The sequence below is a fragment of the Mustela nigripes genome, chromosome X (genome assembly GCF_022355385.1).
Source record: "Mustela nigripes isolate SB6536 chromosome X, MUSNIG.SB6536, whole genome shotgun sequence".
Taxonomy (NCBI): Eukaryota; Metazoa; Chordata; class Mammalia; order Carnivora; family Mustelidae; genus Mustela; species Mustela nigripes.
The window spans coordinates 92,619,753-92,636,616 of NC_081575.1; the positions used below are offsets into that span (position 1 = coordinate 92,619,753).

General features: G+C 36.0%; 1 protein-coding gene across 1 annotated transcript in view; it reads right to left on the reverse strand.

The window, feature by feature from the left end:
- Positions 1-16,864, reverse strand: part of CFAP47 (cilia and flagella associated protein 47) — a 531,154-nt gene that overhangs the window by 186,200 nt on the left and 328,090 nt on the right. The window contains exons 46-49 of the mRNA XM_059385274.1: positions 6,730-6,951; positions 5,662-5,805; positions 4,885-5,058; positions 2,008-2,101 (exon numbers count right to left, since the gene is read on the reverse strand). Coding sequence (XP_059241257.1) covers positions 2,008-2,101; positions 4,885-5,058; positions 5,662-5,805; positions 6,730-6,951 — 634 coding nt within the window. The remainder of the gene's footprint in view (positions 1-2,007; positions 2,102-4,884; positions 5,059-5,661; positions 5,806-6,729; positions 6,952-16,864) is intronic.

The following is a 16,864-nucleotide window of genomic DNA, read 5'->3' on the forward strand; positions in this document are numbered from 1 at the left end:
GAAAGATGCTTATTTTCTGTTGCTCCTTGTAGCAAGAATACTGATGCTTAGATAACTTGAGTATCTTTTATAGGCCATGCATAACAACTTGATGTGTAAAAGATGAACCATTTCAATGAATTTTATATCAATATTAACACAGCAAATAAAGAATATTTAAGTAGCATTTGACCATAACTCTGGTTAAATCCAACTTTCAGATCACTGAATGTTATATCTCACTAACCCCCACTGCCTAGGCAAACACTAATCTACTTTGTGTCTGAACAATTCATAGAAATCATGTAACATGTGGTCATTTGTGACTAGCTTTTTTCACTTAGCAAAATGTTTTCAAGGTTCATCTGTATTGTGGTATATATCACTATATCATTTCATCGACAAATGATACTAAATTGTATGATATGCCGTATTTCATGTATCCACAAATGTGGAAATTCCGTTTGCTTCCACTTTTGTCTACTATGACCAATGCTTCCATGAAAACATCTACGAGCTTTGAAGTGGACATAGATGCTCATTTGTCATGGACATAGATATATCTAGGAGTGGGATTGCTGAAGCAAATGATAACTCAATATTTAACCTTCAGAGTTACTGCTTCCAAAACTGTCTGTCAAAGTGACTGTACCATTTTCTTTTCTACCAAAAGGGCATAATGGCTCCATTTCTCTACATCTTCTCTCATAGTTTTTACTGTCATTTTGATTAGAGCCTTCTTAGTAAGTTTGAAGTAGTAACTCACTGGGATTTTGATTTGCATTTTTCTAATGGCTAATAGGTTGACAGACAGAGATCACAAGTAGGCAGAGAGGCAGGCAGAGAGAGAGAGGGGAAGCAGGCTCCCTGCTGAGCTGAGAGCCCAATGCGGGACTCGATCCCAGAACCCTGGGATCATGACCTGAGCCGAAGGCAGAGGCTTTAACCCACTGAGCCACCCAGGCTCCCCTTATTCATCTATTTTTAAAGATTATATTTATTTATTTGAGAGAGAGAGAAATTGAGAGGACAAGTGGGAGGAGGGGCAGAGGGAGAAGCAGACTCCCTGTGGAGCAGGGAGCCCGATGCTGGACTTGATCCCAGGACTCTGGGATCATGACCTGAGCCTAAGACAGATGCTTAACTGACTGAGCCACCTGGGCACCCAGGAGCTGTCTATTTAAATTCTGTATGTTTCAGGGAGCCTGGTGGCTCTGTCCAGATGCCTGGTCTTCTAATCAGATGCCTGCTTAGCAAAGGACTTTAATTTCTGCCCCCCAAGGTTTTTTTTGGCCCCCTACGTTTTTCTTGAGTAAATATTTTTCAGATTGTTTTAAGTTTTTGTTTAATTTCAAGGTCAGAAAATTTTCATTTTTGACAATTTTTGCCAGTGTTTTATTGTTTTTGAGGAGGAACAGATGTACACAACTCCTTGTTCTACCATTTTAGAAGTTCCATATCTGCTGTTTTCCTTACTGCTTAACTATTTTCTACTACTTAACCACTTGGGTAAAATACCACAGCATTTTACCTGTATCTCAATTATGTACTCTGATTTTTTATTTTTTTATTATTTATTTTTTATTTTCTCTTTCATACTGAGGAAGTCCCAACCCAAAATAAGTGAGTTTTCTATAGAAAACTATTCTTACAGCAGTTAGATGAACTATAACTTAAAGGCCTTTTTAAAAAGGTATAAAAATGTCTAGTAGCTGTAGTGCCTGGGTGGTTCAATGTGAGCATTGGGTTCTTGGTTTTGGCTCAGGTCATGACCTTGGCATTGAGATGGAGCCCCATTTAGGCTCCACACTGGGCGGGGAACCTACTTAAGATTCTCTTTCTTCCCCCACCCCCACCCCCGGCTCACACCCTTTCTCTCTTTCTTTAAAAAAAAGGACAAGTACAGCAATGAAAAATAGAACAAAGAAAAGATATGAGAAGAATATATTGAGTTTGAATTGTTAGCAGATTGTCAAAATGCAGGTGAACAGCAAGCAGTCAAGAATGAGGAACTGACTTAACACATACCGCTGGAGTAACAGTGCAGGTGTGGCACTTGTAACTTGATGACAGCTTGAAGTGAAGAAATGTCCAGGTGAGATGTTGTAAAGACATAGGAATACTTTGGAAAATGGAAACTTGAAAAGACATCAGGAGGTTAGAGGGATAAAAGAACCAGATAAGTAATAATCAAGAAATGGCAAGGAAATGAGAAATACACAATGATATAAAATAAAAGGTGAGGAGTTTTAAGAAGGCAGATCGACACTGTCAAACACTGCAGGAGTTTGAGGCAGATACATTGGCAAAATAAGTGATTTTTCTTGACCCAAAATCAAAGGTAATTGCTGTGGCAGCAATTTCACAGCACAGTAGAAAAGCTTTAAATCGCCCACCGTAAATTAAGAAGTGATCATGCAACCATCGTTTTTTCAAAAAGTTTAGCAATTGTGGACAATAAAGATGATAATAGTTGAAGAAGAAGTAGTATACAGACGAGTTTTCTCTGGTAATGGAAAATGTGAGAATATACATTAAGGGAAATAATCCCACAAAGATGAAGATACTGAGAGTGAAAGAGCAGGGGGAAAGAATGTGAATCAGTCTTGAGTGCACTGAGGTAAATTTCATTTCACAGATGGAGGAATGAAGATGGAGAATCAGAAGCATTTCAGTGCTACTAAATCTGGGAGTCTGCTTCTCTCTGCCTGCCTCTCTGCCTACTTGTGATCTCTGTCTGTCAAATAAATAAATAAATGAATGAAATCTTAAAAAAAAAAACATGGATAAGAGAGGCATGCCCCTCTTCTCAGTTTATAATCTGGTAGAAAATAATAAAAAGGTAATAGTAATATGATATAGTATGTCTGATGGTGGAAGCACATGAAAGATACCTAATCTCTAATTTTATAATCCATGAATTTTTAAATCTATTCAAAAAAATTTTTATTATCGGGGCACCTGGGTGGCTCAGTGGGTTAAAGCCTCTGCCTTCACCTCAGGTCATGATCCCAGGGTCCTGGGATCAAGCCCCGCATAGGGCTCTCTGTTCAGCAGGGAGCCTGCTTCCTCCTCTCTCTCTGTCTGCCTCTCTGCCTACTTGTAATCTCTCTCTGTCAAATAAATAAATCAAATCTTTAAAAAATATATTTTTATTATGATTCTGGGAAAAGTGGGATCTAGGATATGCCCTAAAGAATTAAGAGAAGTAAGACAAACACAGAGAAACAGAAGATAGGGAGTGGGGTAGAGATTTCCAGATAGGAGCAAAAGGAAATACCATTTACTAAGGGTTGAGTGTTACTGGAGCCAAGAGTAGGAACAGATGACACTGAGCAGATGAGCTTTTAAAGGACAGCAAAAGTCAATTCAGGGAATATGGATTTGATGCTGAAGGTAAGAAATGAAACTGCCAAGTTTCAACAGGGGAATGACAAAATGAGATTTTTGTTCTTAATATTCACTCCATTTCCTATCCAGTAAGGAGAGAAGAACACCAAAGCACATATTTTCTTTTTTCAGCATTATAAAACAAAAACAAAAACAAACCACAAAACAAAACCTAGAGGGTAAACCTAGAGAATTTCCAAACTTCTGCAGTACCCTCTGAAACTCAGGCACCTATGATGAATAGATATGTGAAGCTTCTTTCAAGGATTCTACTAGGTACACAACAATTTGTAGATAAATGTGGGAGTGGGGAGTGGAAAAATGTATTTTAGGATTGGCTTAAATCAAGTGAGGAAAGCCAGATGTAAAACTTCATAAGAAACAGGGGCGCCTGGGTGGCTCAGTGGGTTAAAGCCTCTGCCTTCCGCTCAGGTCATGATCCCAGGTCCTGGGATCAAGCCTGGCACATGCTCACTGCTGAGCAGTGAGCCTGTTTCGTCCTCTCTCTCTGCCTACTTGTGATCTCCATCTGTCAAATCAATAAAATCTTTAAAAAAAAAAAAAAAAAAGAAGTGCTAACTCTCTACTGTAATTAAATGAGTAACATTTTGAGCATTTTTTCCTCTAGAAAAAGGCTCTTTATGACAGCAGAGTTTGGTATAGAACTGGGAATTCAGAGGGGCGCCTGGGTGGCTCAGTGGGTTAAAGCCTCTGCCTTCCGCCCAGGTCATGATCTCAGGGTCCTGGGATGGAGCCCCGCATCAGACTCTCTGCTCAGCGGGGAGCCTGCTTCTCCTCTCTCTCTGCTTGCTTGTGATCTCTGTTTGTCAAATAAATAAAATCTTAAAAAAAAAACTTCATAAGAAACAAAAATGTAAATAATTATGTATCTCTTCACATTCCCACTATTATTTACACTGATAAATGATAGGATACACTTTACAAATTTTATGTCTACAGATTTCACATTAAAATTTGAAGAGCTTGGGGGACCTGGGTGCCTCAGTGGGTTAAAGCCTCTGCCTTTGGCTCAGGTCATGATCTCAAGATCCTGGGATCAAGTCCCACATGGGACTCTGTTCAGCTGGGAGCAGGGAGCCTGCCCCTCCCTCTCTCTCTCTCTCTGCCTGTCTCTCTGCCTACTTGTGATCTCTGTCTGTCAAATAAATAAATCTTAAAAAAAAATTTTAAGAGCTCTAGAAAATACTTTTGAAAATATCTTTTATTATCATATATAACTTATTTGGGTGAAAATACATGATTCAAATAAGCAGCTTTTAATGTGCTTTATGATCATATACTAATACTTAGATAGAAAACTTGTTTGGCGCTATTTCAACTTTATAATTGAAATGAACTTTGATAGCTGTTGGCCTAATAAAAAGTAGAATTCTAAACATTTCCTTATGTGGTACTTCTCCTAGTTAAGTAAAATTAAATCTTTTTAAAATTTCACATAATTCAATATACTCCTTCTGAAAACACTTTCATCCTTAAAAAAAAAAAAAATCTTACCTTAAATGTTTGAATGGTCTTCGTATAATTGGGTACCATTATGGGTTTATTTGTCGTCTTCCCTACTTGACAGTCTATAGTGATATGTTCCAAGGCCAAGGGTTTTTTCCCAATCCCTTTTATGTCAAAGACATACTCCATACCATCTACTTCATTTTGTAGAGTAAGTCTGCCCTGTGACAAATCAGCCAAATTTCAGCTCTATAGGAGTCACAGTTGGATCTCAAACAATCTCTGCTACCCTATTAACTTTGAATCTGATTAATGAAATGAGCTTTCAAGGAGGTGTCAGTCACTGACTTTTCTGGTTTATGTATAAATACTTCTACTGAATGGATACAGATTAATTTCCTGTGAAAAGCTCTGTATTTCTCTTTTCTTTCTCTAAATGACAGAGTTTATATTGGCATTCTCATACATAGCAAGTATATGCATTTTTATGTCCTTGTCAAAGAAATATGTCTTAAGAAAATATTCTCTGAAGTATCAACTATCTTAATGAATAAAAATAAAGGAACAATGATTTTACTTTGTTAAGCGTGTTATGTAAAAATAGTCTAGATATAAGTACTGGCAGCCAATGGCATTGTGAATTTGAGATTTTGTCCCTCAAATTATAAGATTTATTAAAGTTTCAAGCAGAGTGAATACTAATAATCAAAAGCATATAGTATATAACTTTTTTCCAAAAAAGTTTATAATAAATTACAAAGGTTAATATCATATAACAGTTCATTGACAAATTAATACTAGGAAAAAAAATCAATGAGTTCATACCATAATCTCACATTCCAAAATAGGTTTGAATGTGAGGGGATACTGCACAGTTTCTCCTGGTCCAACATATAAAATAGAAGGTCCAAAAAACCATTCTCCTTCTATAGTAACTTGACATTTCCATTCATTCTTTGTCTTATTACTCTAAAGCATGAAAAAAAATGTAGAAAAATATCAGAAGGGTGATGTTGATAAATCTGAATTATGTATTAATTCTTGGTACTTTTAATAAAATTATATATTGTATTTTAAATTACATTTCAGGCTTTGAAAGTCATAGTTGTTAAGAACAACTATCAACAATGTGAATATTTAGCATAAGGGTGACTATGTATGCTTTCATTGTCGTACTGGAGCACTACCTAACAGGTTGACCCATAGATTATTTAATATTTAAAGAAATATTTGTTTGACTTATTAATTACTGTGAAAATTATAAAATGGTCTTAGAATTACACATTCTACTCCTAATTATGGGCGATCTATCTGGTAAATTGCTCAGATAGCAAAGCTTATACATCTCATCAGAGCAAATTTTCATGCTTTGAGCAGACTTTTCTTACATCTTTAATAATTAAAGAAACAAAACCAATTTCTAGTCTAGAATATTCAACATTCCTTACAAATATATTACCTTTTTCTATGCTGTAATGTCACTTTGAGAGCCAAGCTACAGCCAGTCATTGTTCTTAGAGCCCATGAACCCATCTTAATTGTGAAGATCACAACTGAATTTGAAGCAGAGATTGGAAAGACCATAAGGGAGAGATCAAAAGGGAAAGGAATTCCCTTTTGTGTGGGAATGTGATGATAACTTAAAGAAGCTGGAGTTACTTTTTGAAGGAAAGAGATCCAACAGAAGTGATTAGTGAGGTACATAACATGGTAACATTTATATTGAAGAATAAGCTCTGTCCTCAATGTGGAGAAACAAATGGCAGCAGATAATTTCTAGAATTAGAAATTCTAATAGTTCAAGATGAGAGGTTTCGAGGACTTTAATTGAGACAGTGGTAATGGGAATGGAGAAAAGTACCAAAAAACTAATTAAGTATAAGTACCACTTACGACTGGAATATGCTGGGTAAGGGCTTCAAATGCTGGTGTTTCAAATTCAAACCTGGCCTCTGGACGTTCTTCATTTACCACACCTTCAATGCAATAGACACGCACATCATACCGTGATATCAGCAAAATTTTACAAGGGTAGCGTCCAGGACTGAGAGGAACAAATCGTAAAGGAACTAGAACAGATCCATCTGCAACTATTAAAAAGAAAATTTTAAATAGCTTAGTCATTTTTGGTGGCATAAATCGTAAAATTCATTTTGGAGTAAAGTAATGTTTAATACTATTGTATTTAATTATATTTTATAATCTAGAAGAGATTAGCTTATCCTGAAGTAACACATTACCTCTAAATCACCAGGGCATAACCATCAAGTTTATTTATCAATGACAGAATATATCTTGTACATATGTTGTAGGAAGGTCTACTCCATAAAGTCACTCAGGGACCCATGTTGTGAATGATACCACTATCTTACAGGTGTACCATTAGGGACACCTCTCTTCCTTTCTTGACAGGTCAAGGGAAGAAAAGTGGCTAGAAGCTTGCTCAAGGGCTTTTCAGTGCTCAACATTAAAGTAATATGCATTACAGATGACCCTCAAACAATACAGATTTGAACCACACAGGTCCACTTATACGTGGACTTTTTTTCAATAAACATAGTATAGTACTAGAAATGCATTATCTCTTCCTTAGGATTTTCTTAATATTTTCTTTCCTCTAACTTACTTTATTGTAAGAATACAATATATACAGTATACAATACAGTGTACAAAACAGTATATGAAACTGTAAGAAGACAGCATACAAGCTATGTGTTAGCCAACTGTTAATGCTATTGATAAGGCTTCTGGTCAAGAGTAGGCTAATAGTAGTTAAGTTCTGAGGGAGTCAAAAGTTAAATAGGGATTTTTGACTATGCAAGGGGTAGGTGCTCCTACCACCTGTAATGCCCAAGTGCCAAGTGTACATATAATTAGCCAGAACCAACCTCATGGCTCTAGCTAACTGAATGAGGGCTGAGAATGAGACACATATATGGAATATTTGGTAAGTGTTATTGTTTGCTCCATTTCTATGACTTAGGGGTACTCTGTCTTCTGGTAATCAAAATAATTTTCAGCTTGAGCAACAGATGGAAATAATTTTTCCATAGTTAAAAACCAAGGGAAGCAGTTAGAGGTATGCCCAATTAATACTTCTTGTATCACCTTATTATACCGTTTACCTTAAGTCAACAGCTAATATCAATTCTTACAGTAGGCAGACTACCTATGTTGGCCTTTTCCTTCTAAGCAACACTGATTTTTTTCTCTGAAGGTCACCATTTTCTTATTGTCCATGAAACGAGAAAACCATTATAAAAATCTCTCAACGCTAAAATTGGATGTAGCATAAGAGTCTCAAGACTCAAGCAAATTTCATTGATAATGGCAAAGTATTTAAGTAATAGATAAAAAACAAATGGCAAGAAAATGTTCAAAGCCTAATTCTATATGAGGAAGTTCTCTGAAACCAAGAAAACAAGCCTATCAACCAATGGACCAGACAAGTATTATGACATTAATTAGCTATAATTTTAATTCACTCTCATTTAGCACCTCAAATGTTAAAAATGGCAAATATGTTTTTCAAATACACGTGTATGTCAAGAAAACCAGTCACATCTGCAAGAATATTAATTGCCTTAAATCGTTTTAAAATCAAATTGTGATTTGTATTTGTGTTACCTGTTAGGTGTCATATATTACAAAACATATTAATTACATATTATACAGAATGTTGCATATTGTATATTGTTATATGTCATATATTTTATACTATATATAATGTTAGTATTATATATTGTATATTAAAAAACACTGACAGTGCATCACATTTGAAATCTATTACATCTAACCAAAGTTCAAGATTATCAGCTGGTCTAAAGAGAAAATAAAGGCTGTCAGAATGTTGTTATTTTTATTTTATCCTATTCAAGCACAGATTTTCATTGACTGTTTTCATGCTGAGCAAATTATTTGAGATGTGGCAACATCATTAAAACAAACCAGGTCAGATAATCACTTGATCAAAATTGTTCATTTATTAACAGAAATAAAGAAACCTCATTGTTCTCTTTCACAAACAGACTGAAATGAAAATATTTAGATTAAGTAATTTAAATAAAGTTAAACTGCTTAGAAGAGGAAGCTTAAGCAACTCAACAGTAATTACTATTCTCATCAAAGATAAAGAATAACTAGCCATTTAATAGTAAACAATAATTGGAATGCACAAGTCCCAGTATAAAACTTCTATCGGAGGTTTTATGTTATACACTCTTTCCCTTTCCCTAAAAATATCCACTTTCTAATGGTACTGAATCTGAAAGTGAAAGCCAAGGACATTCGTAAGTGAACATTTTCCAACTCATGAAATGTTCATGAGTAAAGACCACAAGGAATGCCCGGTGCCAGCCTCTCTCCTTTACCAGTCCCAAAAGGAATCCATCATAACAGTGGAATTCAGAAAAATGATGGCTTTATTTCTGAAGATATATTGATATAACAATATTTGTTTATTTTCTTAAACATCTGAAGTAATGTAATTGATTCATGCCAGAAATGTAAGTAGGATAATCCATGCTTCTGGATTAAGGCACTCGTCAGCCAGGATCCATATTCCCTTGGATGTAAAATAGCAGAAGTAGAAATGATTTTGATTTTTTTTAAATTTGGGAATTTTACTGGCCACATTATGCTATCAAACTATCATTCTCTTTTAGGGACATGTTTTCTCGAAGTCCTTTCCAATTCTGCACCAGAGCAGATGCCATCCACACCCTGCTAGATCCCTGGGCATTTAAATTCTTCCTGCAGGCAAATAGCTTTATAGAAAACTGCCTTTCTCTCTGAGGGCTTTCTCCTGGCATAGGAAGGTACTCAGCCCTCTTATGGATCAGGCCAGAGGTGATAGTTCATTGCCGGCATTTGCAGTCCTCAACAAATAATGTATGAAATTGGTAGAAAAATAATCCAGGGTCTTCGACCATTGGTAGGAATAACTCTGAGGTGAATTCTACATGAACTCCTAGAGATCCCCAGTGCAACTGAGCCTAAATTATTAACAGTGGCAACTGCTCATCAACACTACCTGAATTGGCTTTTCCTTGCTGTCTCTCACTCTCTCACACTCCTACTGATGTTTCCTGTGATCTCAAAGTACCCACCCGGTTTCAGGGTTTGCTGCCGGGGATCCCCCAACCAAATACACACCCTTAGGCCCAGGAAAGAGAGCTTCCTATCCAGGGCCTCGTGCTTTCTAGGGCCTTTGTGTCTCCTCTGTCATTGTCTCCCTGCCCATGTAAGAAGTACATGGGCTCATTGGGGCAGGCCTATAGGGAACCAGCCCCATCCAAGTTTCCAGTTCATGTGATGCCATCATTCACAATCTAAACTGTTGGATCCAATTTTCAGGGCTTGCACAGGACTCTTCACTTTGACAGTCCTCTCATCAGAACACTCCTGGAATTGAAGCTTAAGGTGTGGCTATCAAGGGGAAGAGACCAAAATTAATTACATGGGCTGAGGCATCCACAAATTTGTACACGAGACCCCTTATGGTACACGCTGTTGAAGATGAAGGAAGGGAGAGAACAGAGTAGGCACCTGGCCAGAGCCCAGCTATTTTGTGCTATCATATTCTTGTGCAAAACTCTAAGGTGGCCAAAACTTCTAAATTCAAACGTGGTCTTACAGGTTGGTTTATATTTGTCAAGGTGGAATAACAGAATATAGTCTATTTAAAAATTTGTTATTTTGATTTACTACTTAAAAATTTTAGACATATGATATATGGGCTTGCATCTGTACTTTTGACATGGTATCACGTATGTTCTGAACAATCTGGACCCATCCTTTTCATCCCCTACTCTATTTAGATGGAGCTCACCTGGTGCCTTGACTTGACAGATGATCCTGGTAACTGTAGCCAGTTCCCAGGGTTCTATGATTAAAGATAACCAAATATATCTAAATTTACCAGATTACAGGTACTGAAGGAAATAAAGAAAATAAAGACAGACCCTCTCTAGTGAAAGAATACATAATTTTATGTTAACATTAGCTACTAGAAGAAGTCAGTGTGATCTATAGTTTTTGAAATAACCCATAAAAATATACTGTGCTCAGATCCTAGAAAGGTCATGTTTGGCAGAATAAGTCAATACTGTTTTTTTTGGTCAGCTATTACTGCAAAAAGAAACTACCTCAAAACTTAGTGGTTTAAAGAAACAACCATCTATTTGCTCATGGTTCTGGGGCCTGACCTCATTTGGGAAAGCTTACCTACTTAATGTGGTATTAGCTGGGCTCACTCATGATTTGGGACCTCAACTAAGAATTCTGGCCAAGAGCTCTCTAATCTACGAGATGAACCAAATATGTTCATACACTTCGTGAAAATTACTAGCTGCAAAAGAAGGCCCTAGTGTTTAAATGGTTATCATATATCTGCTACTTTCACCCTTAGTAAACCACTGGCCAAAGCAAGCCACAGGCCAAGACCAGGGTCAACAAGGAAGGGGAGACTACATAATGCATGTGTACAGGCAGATGTGATCCATTTAAGCTTTACTGAAACATTCTACCGTGTCTTAACTGAAAAGAGACATGTATAAAACTGATAAGGTGAGAGAGTTAAAAATTCCATTTTCTAGTTTTAGCTCTCTTTCCTATATTGTGTGACCTTGGGCAAATAATTTAAAGAGTCTTTTTTTTTTTTTTATCACATAAATTCTTATTCTGGTACATTTAAGGAATAAGATTTAATCAGTGGCTTTTAAACATTTTTTTTTTTGCTTGGGGGGGGGGTTACTGTGTCTGAAAAATACCTATGACAGCACCTCAACATATAAATATAAAGCAAAGTAACCTAGAGTTGATCTGGTTGAAGTTAAGATGAGAAGCTAGAAGACTCCATTCATTTCCACAGCCCCCCTACAGACAAACAAAAGCACTTTAAAAAAAGAATGTCAGGGCTCTACAGAATGTAATTTGATTCACTCACCTCTATTAGGTTTCTTTCTGCCTTGCTATTTCATGATTAGATGAAAGTACAGCAGAAATTTGGAAGAGACTGAGTAATACAGTAAAATGGTTATTATCTTCTATACTTAATTATTTAGGTATATTATTAGCAAGCATATCTTAACTCAGAAAATGAAGTACCTAGAGAATTACTATATTTATGATATAAACTAATTTATAAAAAAGAATTTATAATAAATATTTATTTGTTATAAATTAATGCATGAGTAATTACATTTTCAGAGAAATTTTTGACCTATTTGCTAATCCCACTTCCATCTACTACCAGAAAGTTTCAGCATACATTTTTTTCTATCCTACAAATAAAAAGATCAAATCACATGCTAGTTGGAATTTTACGCATTTTAGTTACTTTATTGTGTTTTTATTGTCACATGAGCATCTGCCTTCACAAATACTCAGATAAAGTCAGTGATAGATTCACTGTGTGCTAATGATTACTCATTAATGACCTTCTTCATTTAATACCAAAAATGAATTCACAGACCTGTACCCCTGGGGCTAATAATACATTATATGTCGATAAAAAATAAATAAATAAAAAATTAGTTAATTAATAAAATAAATTTTTTTTAAAAATACCAAAAATGCCAAAATACCAAAATACCGAAAGTATGCTGTAGACTTCATATAAACAAGGATTCAGCAATTACAAATTTTAGATCTGTTTGAATTATTTTGTAAAATGTTTTCTTTTTTTTTAAAGATTTTATTTCTTTATTTGAAAGAGAGACAGAGACAGAGCATTATTAGCAGGGGGCAAGAGGCAGAGGGGGAAGGAGAAGTAGACTCCCTGCTCAGTAGCGCGCCCAGGACCTTGAGATCAGGACCTGAGCCAAAGGCAGACATTTAATCTACTGAGCCACTTGGGTGCCCCAAATATTTTTGTTAGTAGAAGTATAGTTTAGTACCATTCACTCAGGAAAAACTGTTTTCTGAAACGGCTTGCTGCTTAAATTGTTACATTTATTATACTATCCAATAAAGTAACAGCAATTTAAAATGATAAAGACCTATATATTTATGAACAAATTCACTTTTTGAAATATTGGTTAAAATGGATTTTATCACTTCAAAAGAGACTCAACTACTTTTGCTTTTCTATCACCAGGAAGATCTCAAATAAATATAACATTTAAGAGTGAAAACAGAGGGATAAAAAGAGAAAAAGGGGAAAGGGGAGAAAGGAAGAAGGAAGGAGGATAATTATAAAGAAGAGAGGGAAGCAGGAATCAAAGAAGGAAAAAGAAAGTTTGGGGGGATGCTAAGACAATGGCATGTGACCTTTATTTTCCTAACCAATTCGAAATGGCTGAGAGCACCGGACTTATTTCCCCATGAAGTTCTTTAAGTATCTGTAACCAGGAAAGACTGGTACACAATTCTGGTCAGATTTTGCTGAAAGCCAATATTTGAACATCCTCACAGGTGCCCTAAAGCAGAGGAAGAATTCCAGACAGAAAGATCAAAGTGCAGTAATAACTAAATGGCAAAAAAATGACAATTATTTGCAGCAGAGCTACGGTAGGCTTAACTGGCAGAAGAGAGCCTAATGCCATTAATTGTGTTGGTCAAGTCTAGTAGGCCTTTACTAAAGTCCCGTCAGCTTGATTTTTCAATGATTTAAAGAAGTATAATAAAATCTCCCACTCTGAGGGTTTGTTCATTTCTTCTTCCATATTTGTCAAATATTTCTTTACACATTTTGAGATTATGTGGTTAGGTAGAACTAAGTTTGGAATTTTTCTCTGCATTGGATGATGTTTTAAAAAAGATTTTATTTATTTGACAGAGACAAACACTGCAAGAGGGAACACAGGCAGGGGGAGTGGGAGAGGAAGAAGCAGTCCTCCTGCCCAGCAGAGAGCCTGATGCAGGGAATCCAATGTGGGGCTCAATCCCAGGACCTTGGGATCATGACCTGAGCCAAAGGCAGACTTAACCACTGAGCCACCCAGGCACCCACACTGGATGATTTTTTGAAATTAATGTATTTATTTGCTTTAAAGTCTACTTATTCTAATATATTTATGCCAGCTAATTCTTGATTAGTATATACATTACTAGGTATGTACATTTCTAGATATCTTACCAATTAATTTTGTCAACAGCATAAAGCTGCACTTCACTTTCTATTCTGAAAATATCAACTTTCACAGCTTTGTCTGTTTCTATTTATCATGATTAATGATATATTTGTGTGGAACATCTCATACAGTACATTTCTGTACTACATGCTTCCTTCAGTTCTTCTCTATTCTTGCATTCTATTGGACTCATCAAAGTGTTCTTTATTTCCTTTTATGCCACTGCTGGTTCAGAAATTATGCTGGGGTGCCCAGGTGGCTCAGTTGGTTAACCGTTGTTTGGTTAACTGAGGTGCCCAGGTGCCCAGATGGCTCAGTTGGTTAAGTGTCTGACTTTCCCTCTCAGGTCTTAACCTCAGAGACGTGAGGTCAAGCCCAGTGTTGGGCTCCATGCTGGATATGAAGCCTGCTTAAAAAAATAAATAAATAAAATGGGGCACCTGGGTGGTGCAGTCACTTGGGTGTCTCAGTTTAGGCTCAGGTCATGATCTTAGGGTCTCTTAGGGTGGTGGGATCGAGCCATTGGTTAGACTCTGTTTCAGTGCCGAGTCTGCTTAAAAAATGACTCTCTCTCCCCGTCTCCACCCCCAAATAAATAAATACATCTTAAAAATAAAGAAGTTATATATCAAATCTCTATATTTTTTGGTTGTCCCAAGTTTTGAAAATTTACACCTTATAAAAAATATATTAAAATAGTTCAAACTTCTTCCCCTCAATACAAGAACCTTATATGTCGAATGGTAATACCCATCCCCCAATACAGTTATTATCTAGTAATGGAGTTCACTTTGCTTTTAGAACACTGAATTATTCATTATTATTTCCATAGTCAATCCTCACTGAGATTTACACACACTTATTGATGATTTTAATAACCACTGTTACTGGATCCTAATTCTTTTTTCTGAATTAAATTTCCTTCATTCCTAAGTAGGTCCTCCATTTGTTCTTTTAGCAAATATCTGTGAGTTTTAAATTGTCTCAACTACATTGTTGGATTGAAAATATTTTTATTTCATCCTTACTCTTGAGTGATAGTTTATTGGGATTTAAAATTCTAGGCTGACAGTTAATTTGCTTCAGCACTGTAATTCCACTGTCTTCTGGCTTCTATTCTTACTGTTGGGAATTCTACCTTTGCTATAATTTTTGTTCCTTTGAAAATCATATCTTTTCGTCTTGTTGCTTTTCAGAATTTCTCCTTTACCCCTCTATGGTTTCATTATAACCCATTTAAGTGTGAATTTAGGTGTCACTCTCTTATCTTCTAGCATTAAAAGAAGTCATTTCTGCCTTTTCTTTTCTTGCTTGCTCCTATAAAAAGGAGAGGGGTCTCTTTCCTAGGTGGTCACTTGTACAGGGTTCACTTTGCCATGATTTCTTAGCTCTGCCGGTGGAGAGGTAACTCAATGCATCCCCATGGGCCAATTTCCCGTAGCAGAGAAGCATCCATCTATTAGATGTAGGAAGGATAGGGTCTTACACCCATTGGCAGTTTTCAAATAATCTAGCGAAAATTGACATTTTAGGAAGTTGTGTTATTTTCCCATTAATGGATAAACTCTACTGTCACCAGTAACAGGAACCACAAATCACCTGGACTCTTCCCATCTCTGCTACCACCCCCAGACCTACATGCTAGATTCTGTACAGCCTTGATAGAATGATGTTCCTCCACATTTTCCCCAGCAGCGGGAGTCATTTTAACTCCAGAGGCTTTGGATTTCCAAGAGGAATGCAGCAAAAGAAGTCTTACTAGAGGGCCCTCTTGGAAAATATTTCACATAGATTCATTTACTCATTAGGAAAAAAAAGGTTTAAGACACCTACTATGGGCCAGAAGGGGTGCAATGAGGAGGCAGCTTTCTAGTTTTCTGGTAGGTGCAGATAATAAATTTCTGAGGAAAAGACAGATTATGGGACTAGACTGTTTCCTTTTTATACCTAAATTTTCTTTTAATTACGCATGAGCTGTGGAAGCTATTAAATGTGTTTTTCAATCAGGCCACATCAGCTCAGTAATTACTGGGAATTTCTCATAGGACTTATGTAAATGGGTGGCTGTTATCTTTCCTTTCCATTGCTACTGAATTTTTGAATTTCTGTATGTATTCATGGATCATTTAATGGAAAATTAGAAGAGAGCTTATTATGGAGTTGCAGCTTGCCAATATTTTAACTAGGAAGTTGTCTTTCTTTCTATATAAATTTTTAAGATAAAATTTCCAAAAAAAAAAAAAAGAACTGAAATAAAATTTCTAATTAACCCCTCCAAGAGGAAGGAAGCAAGGGATTACTGATCGTAAATTAACTGTCTTTTGCATTTTTCAATTTCGAATACCATAAACTTTCTCTAATTGTCATGTGTTAAGAATAAAATCTGTTTTAAATAGAGTTGATTTTTAAGTTCTTATAGATTGATTTACTAAGAGTGCAAATTAATTTAAGCTGTTAGCAAGCCAATAAACAACACATTCTCTAGGACTTAAACTAGGGGAAAAGGCTTATGCAATTTTTGATTAAATGTCTTCCTAAACGTATTATGGCATAGCATATGTTCACTATTGAAGATCTAATAGAAAGATTAAGATGCTTAAAGATGCATAAAGATGCTTTATGTTTAAAGTTCATATTTGTTTTTGCTTGTAGGCTCTATGTCCATAGACATAAAACAATAAAAGGCAAACTGGGAGACACTAATAGAACTGAAAGTATCTACAATAAAACTATAAGGATAATACTATATACTCCGTCTTGGATATTATAATCATGTAGACTTGATTATAGCAACTTACTTGATTTAAAGTATGTTTTCTTTGACAATATAAGCCACAATCTTGTTTCATGAATGTAAGGTGGGAGGAAGAAAGAACCTGGGGCTGGCAGAACCCCCAGACGTTTGGGACAAGACACAGATTAACAACTGAACAGGCTGGAAACTCTGACTCTGA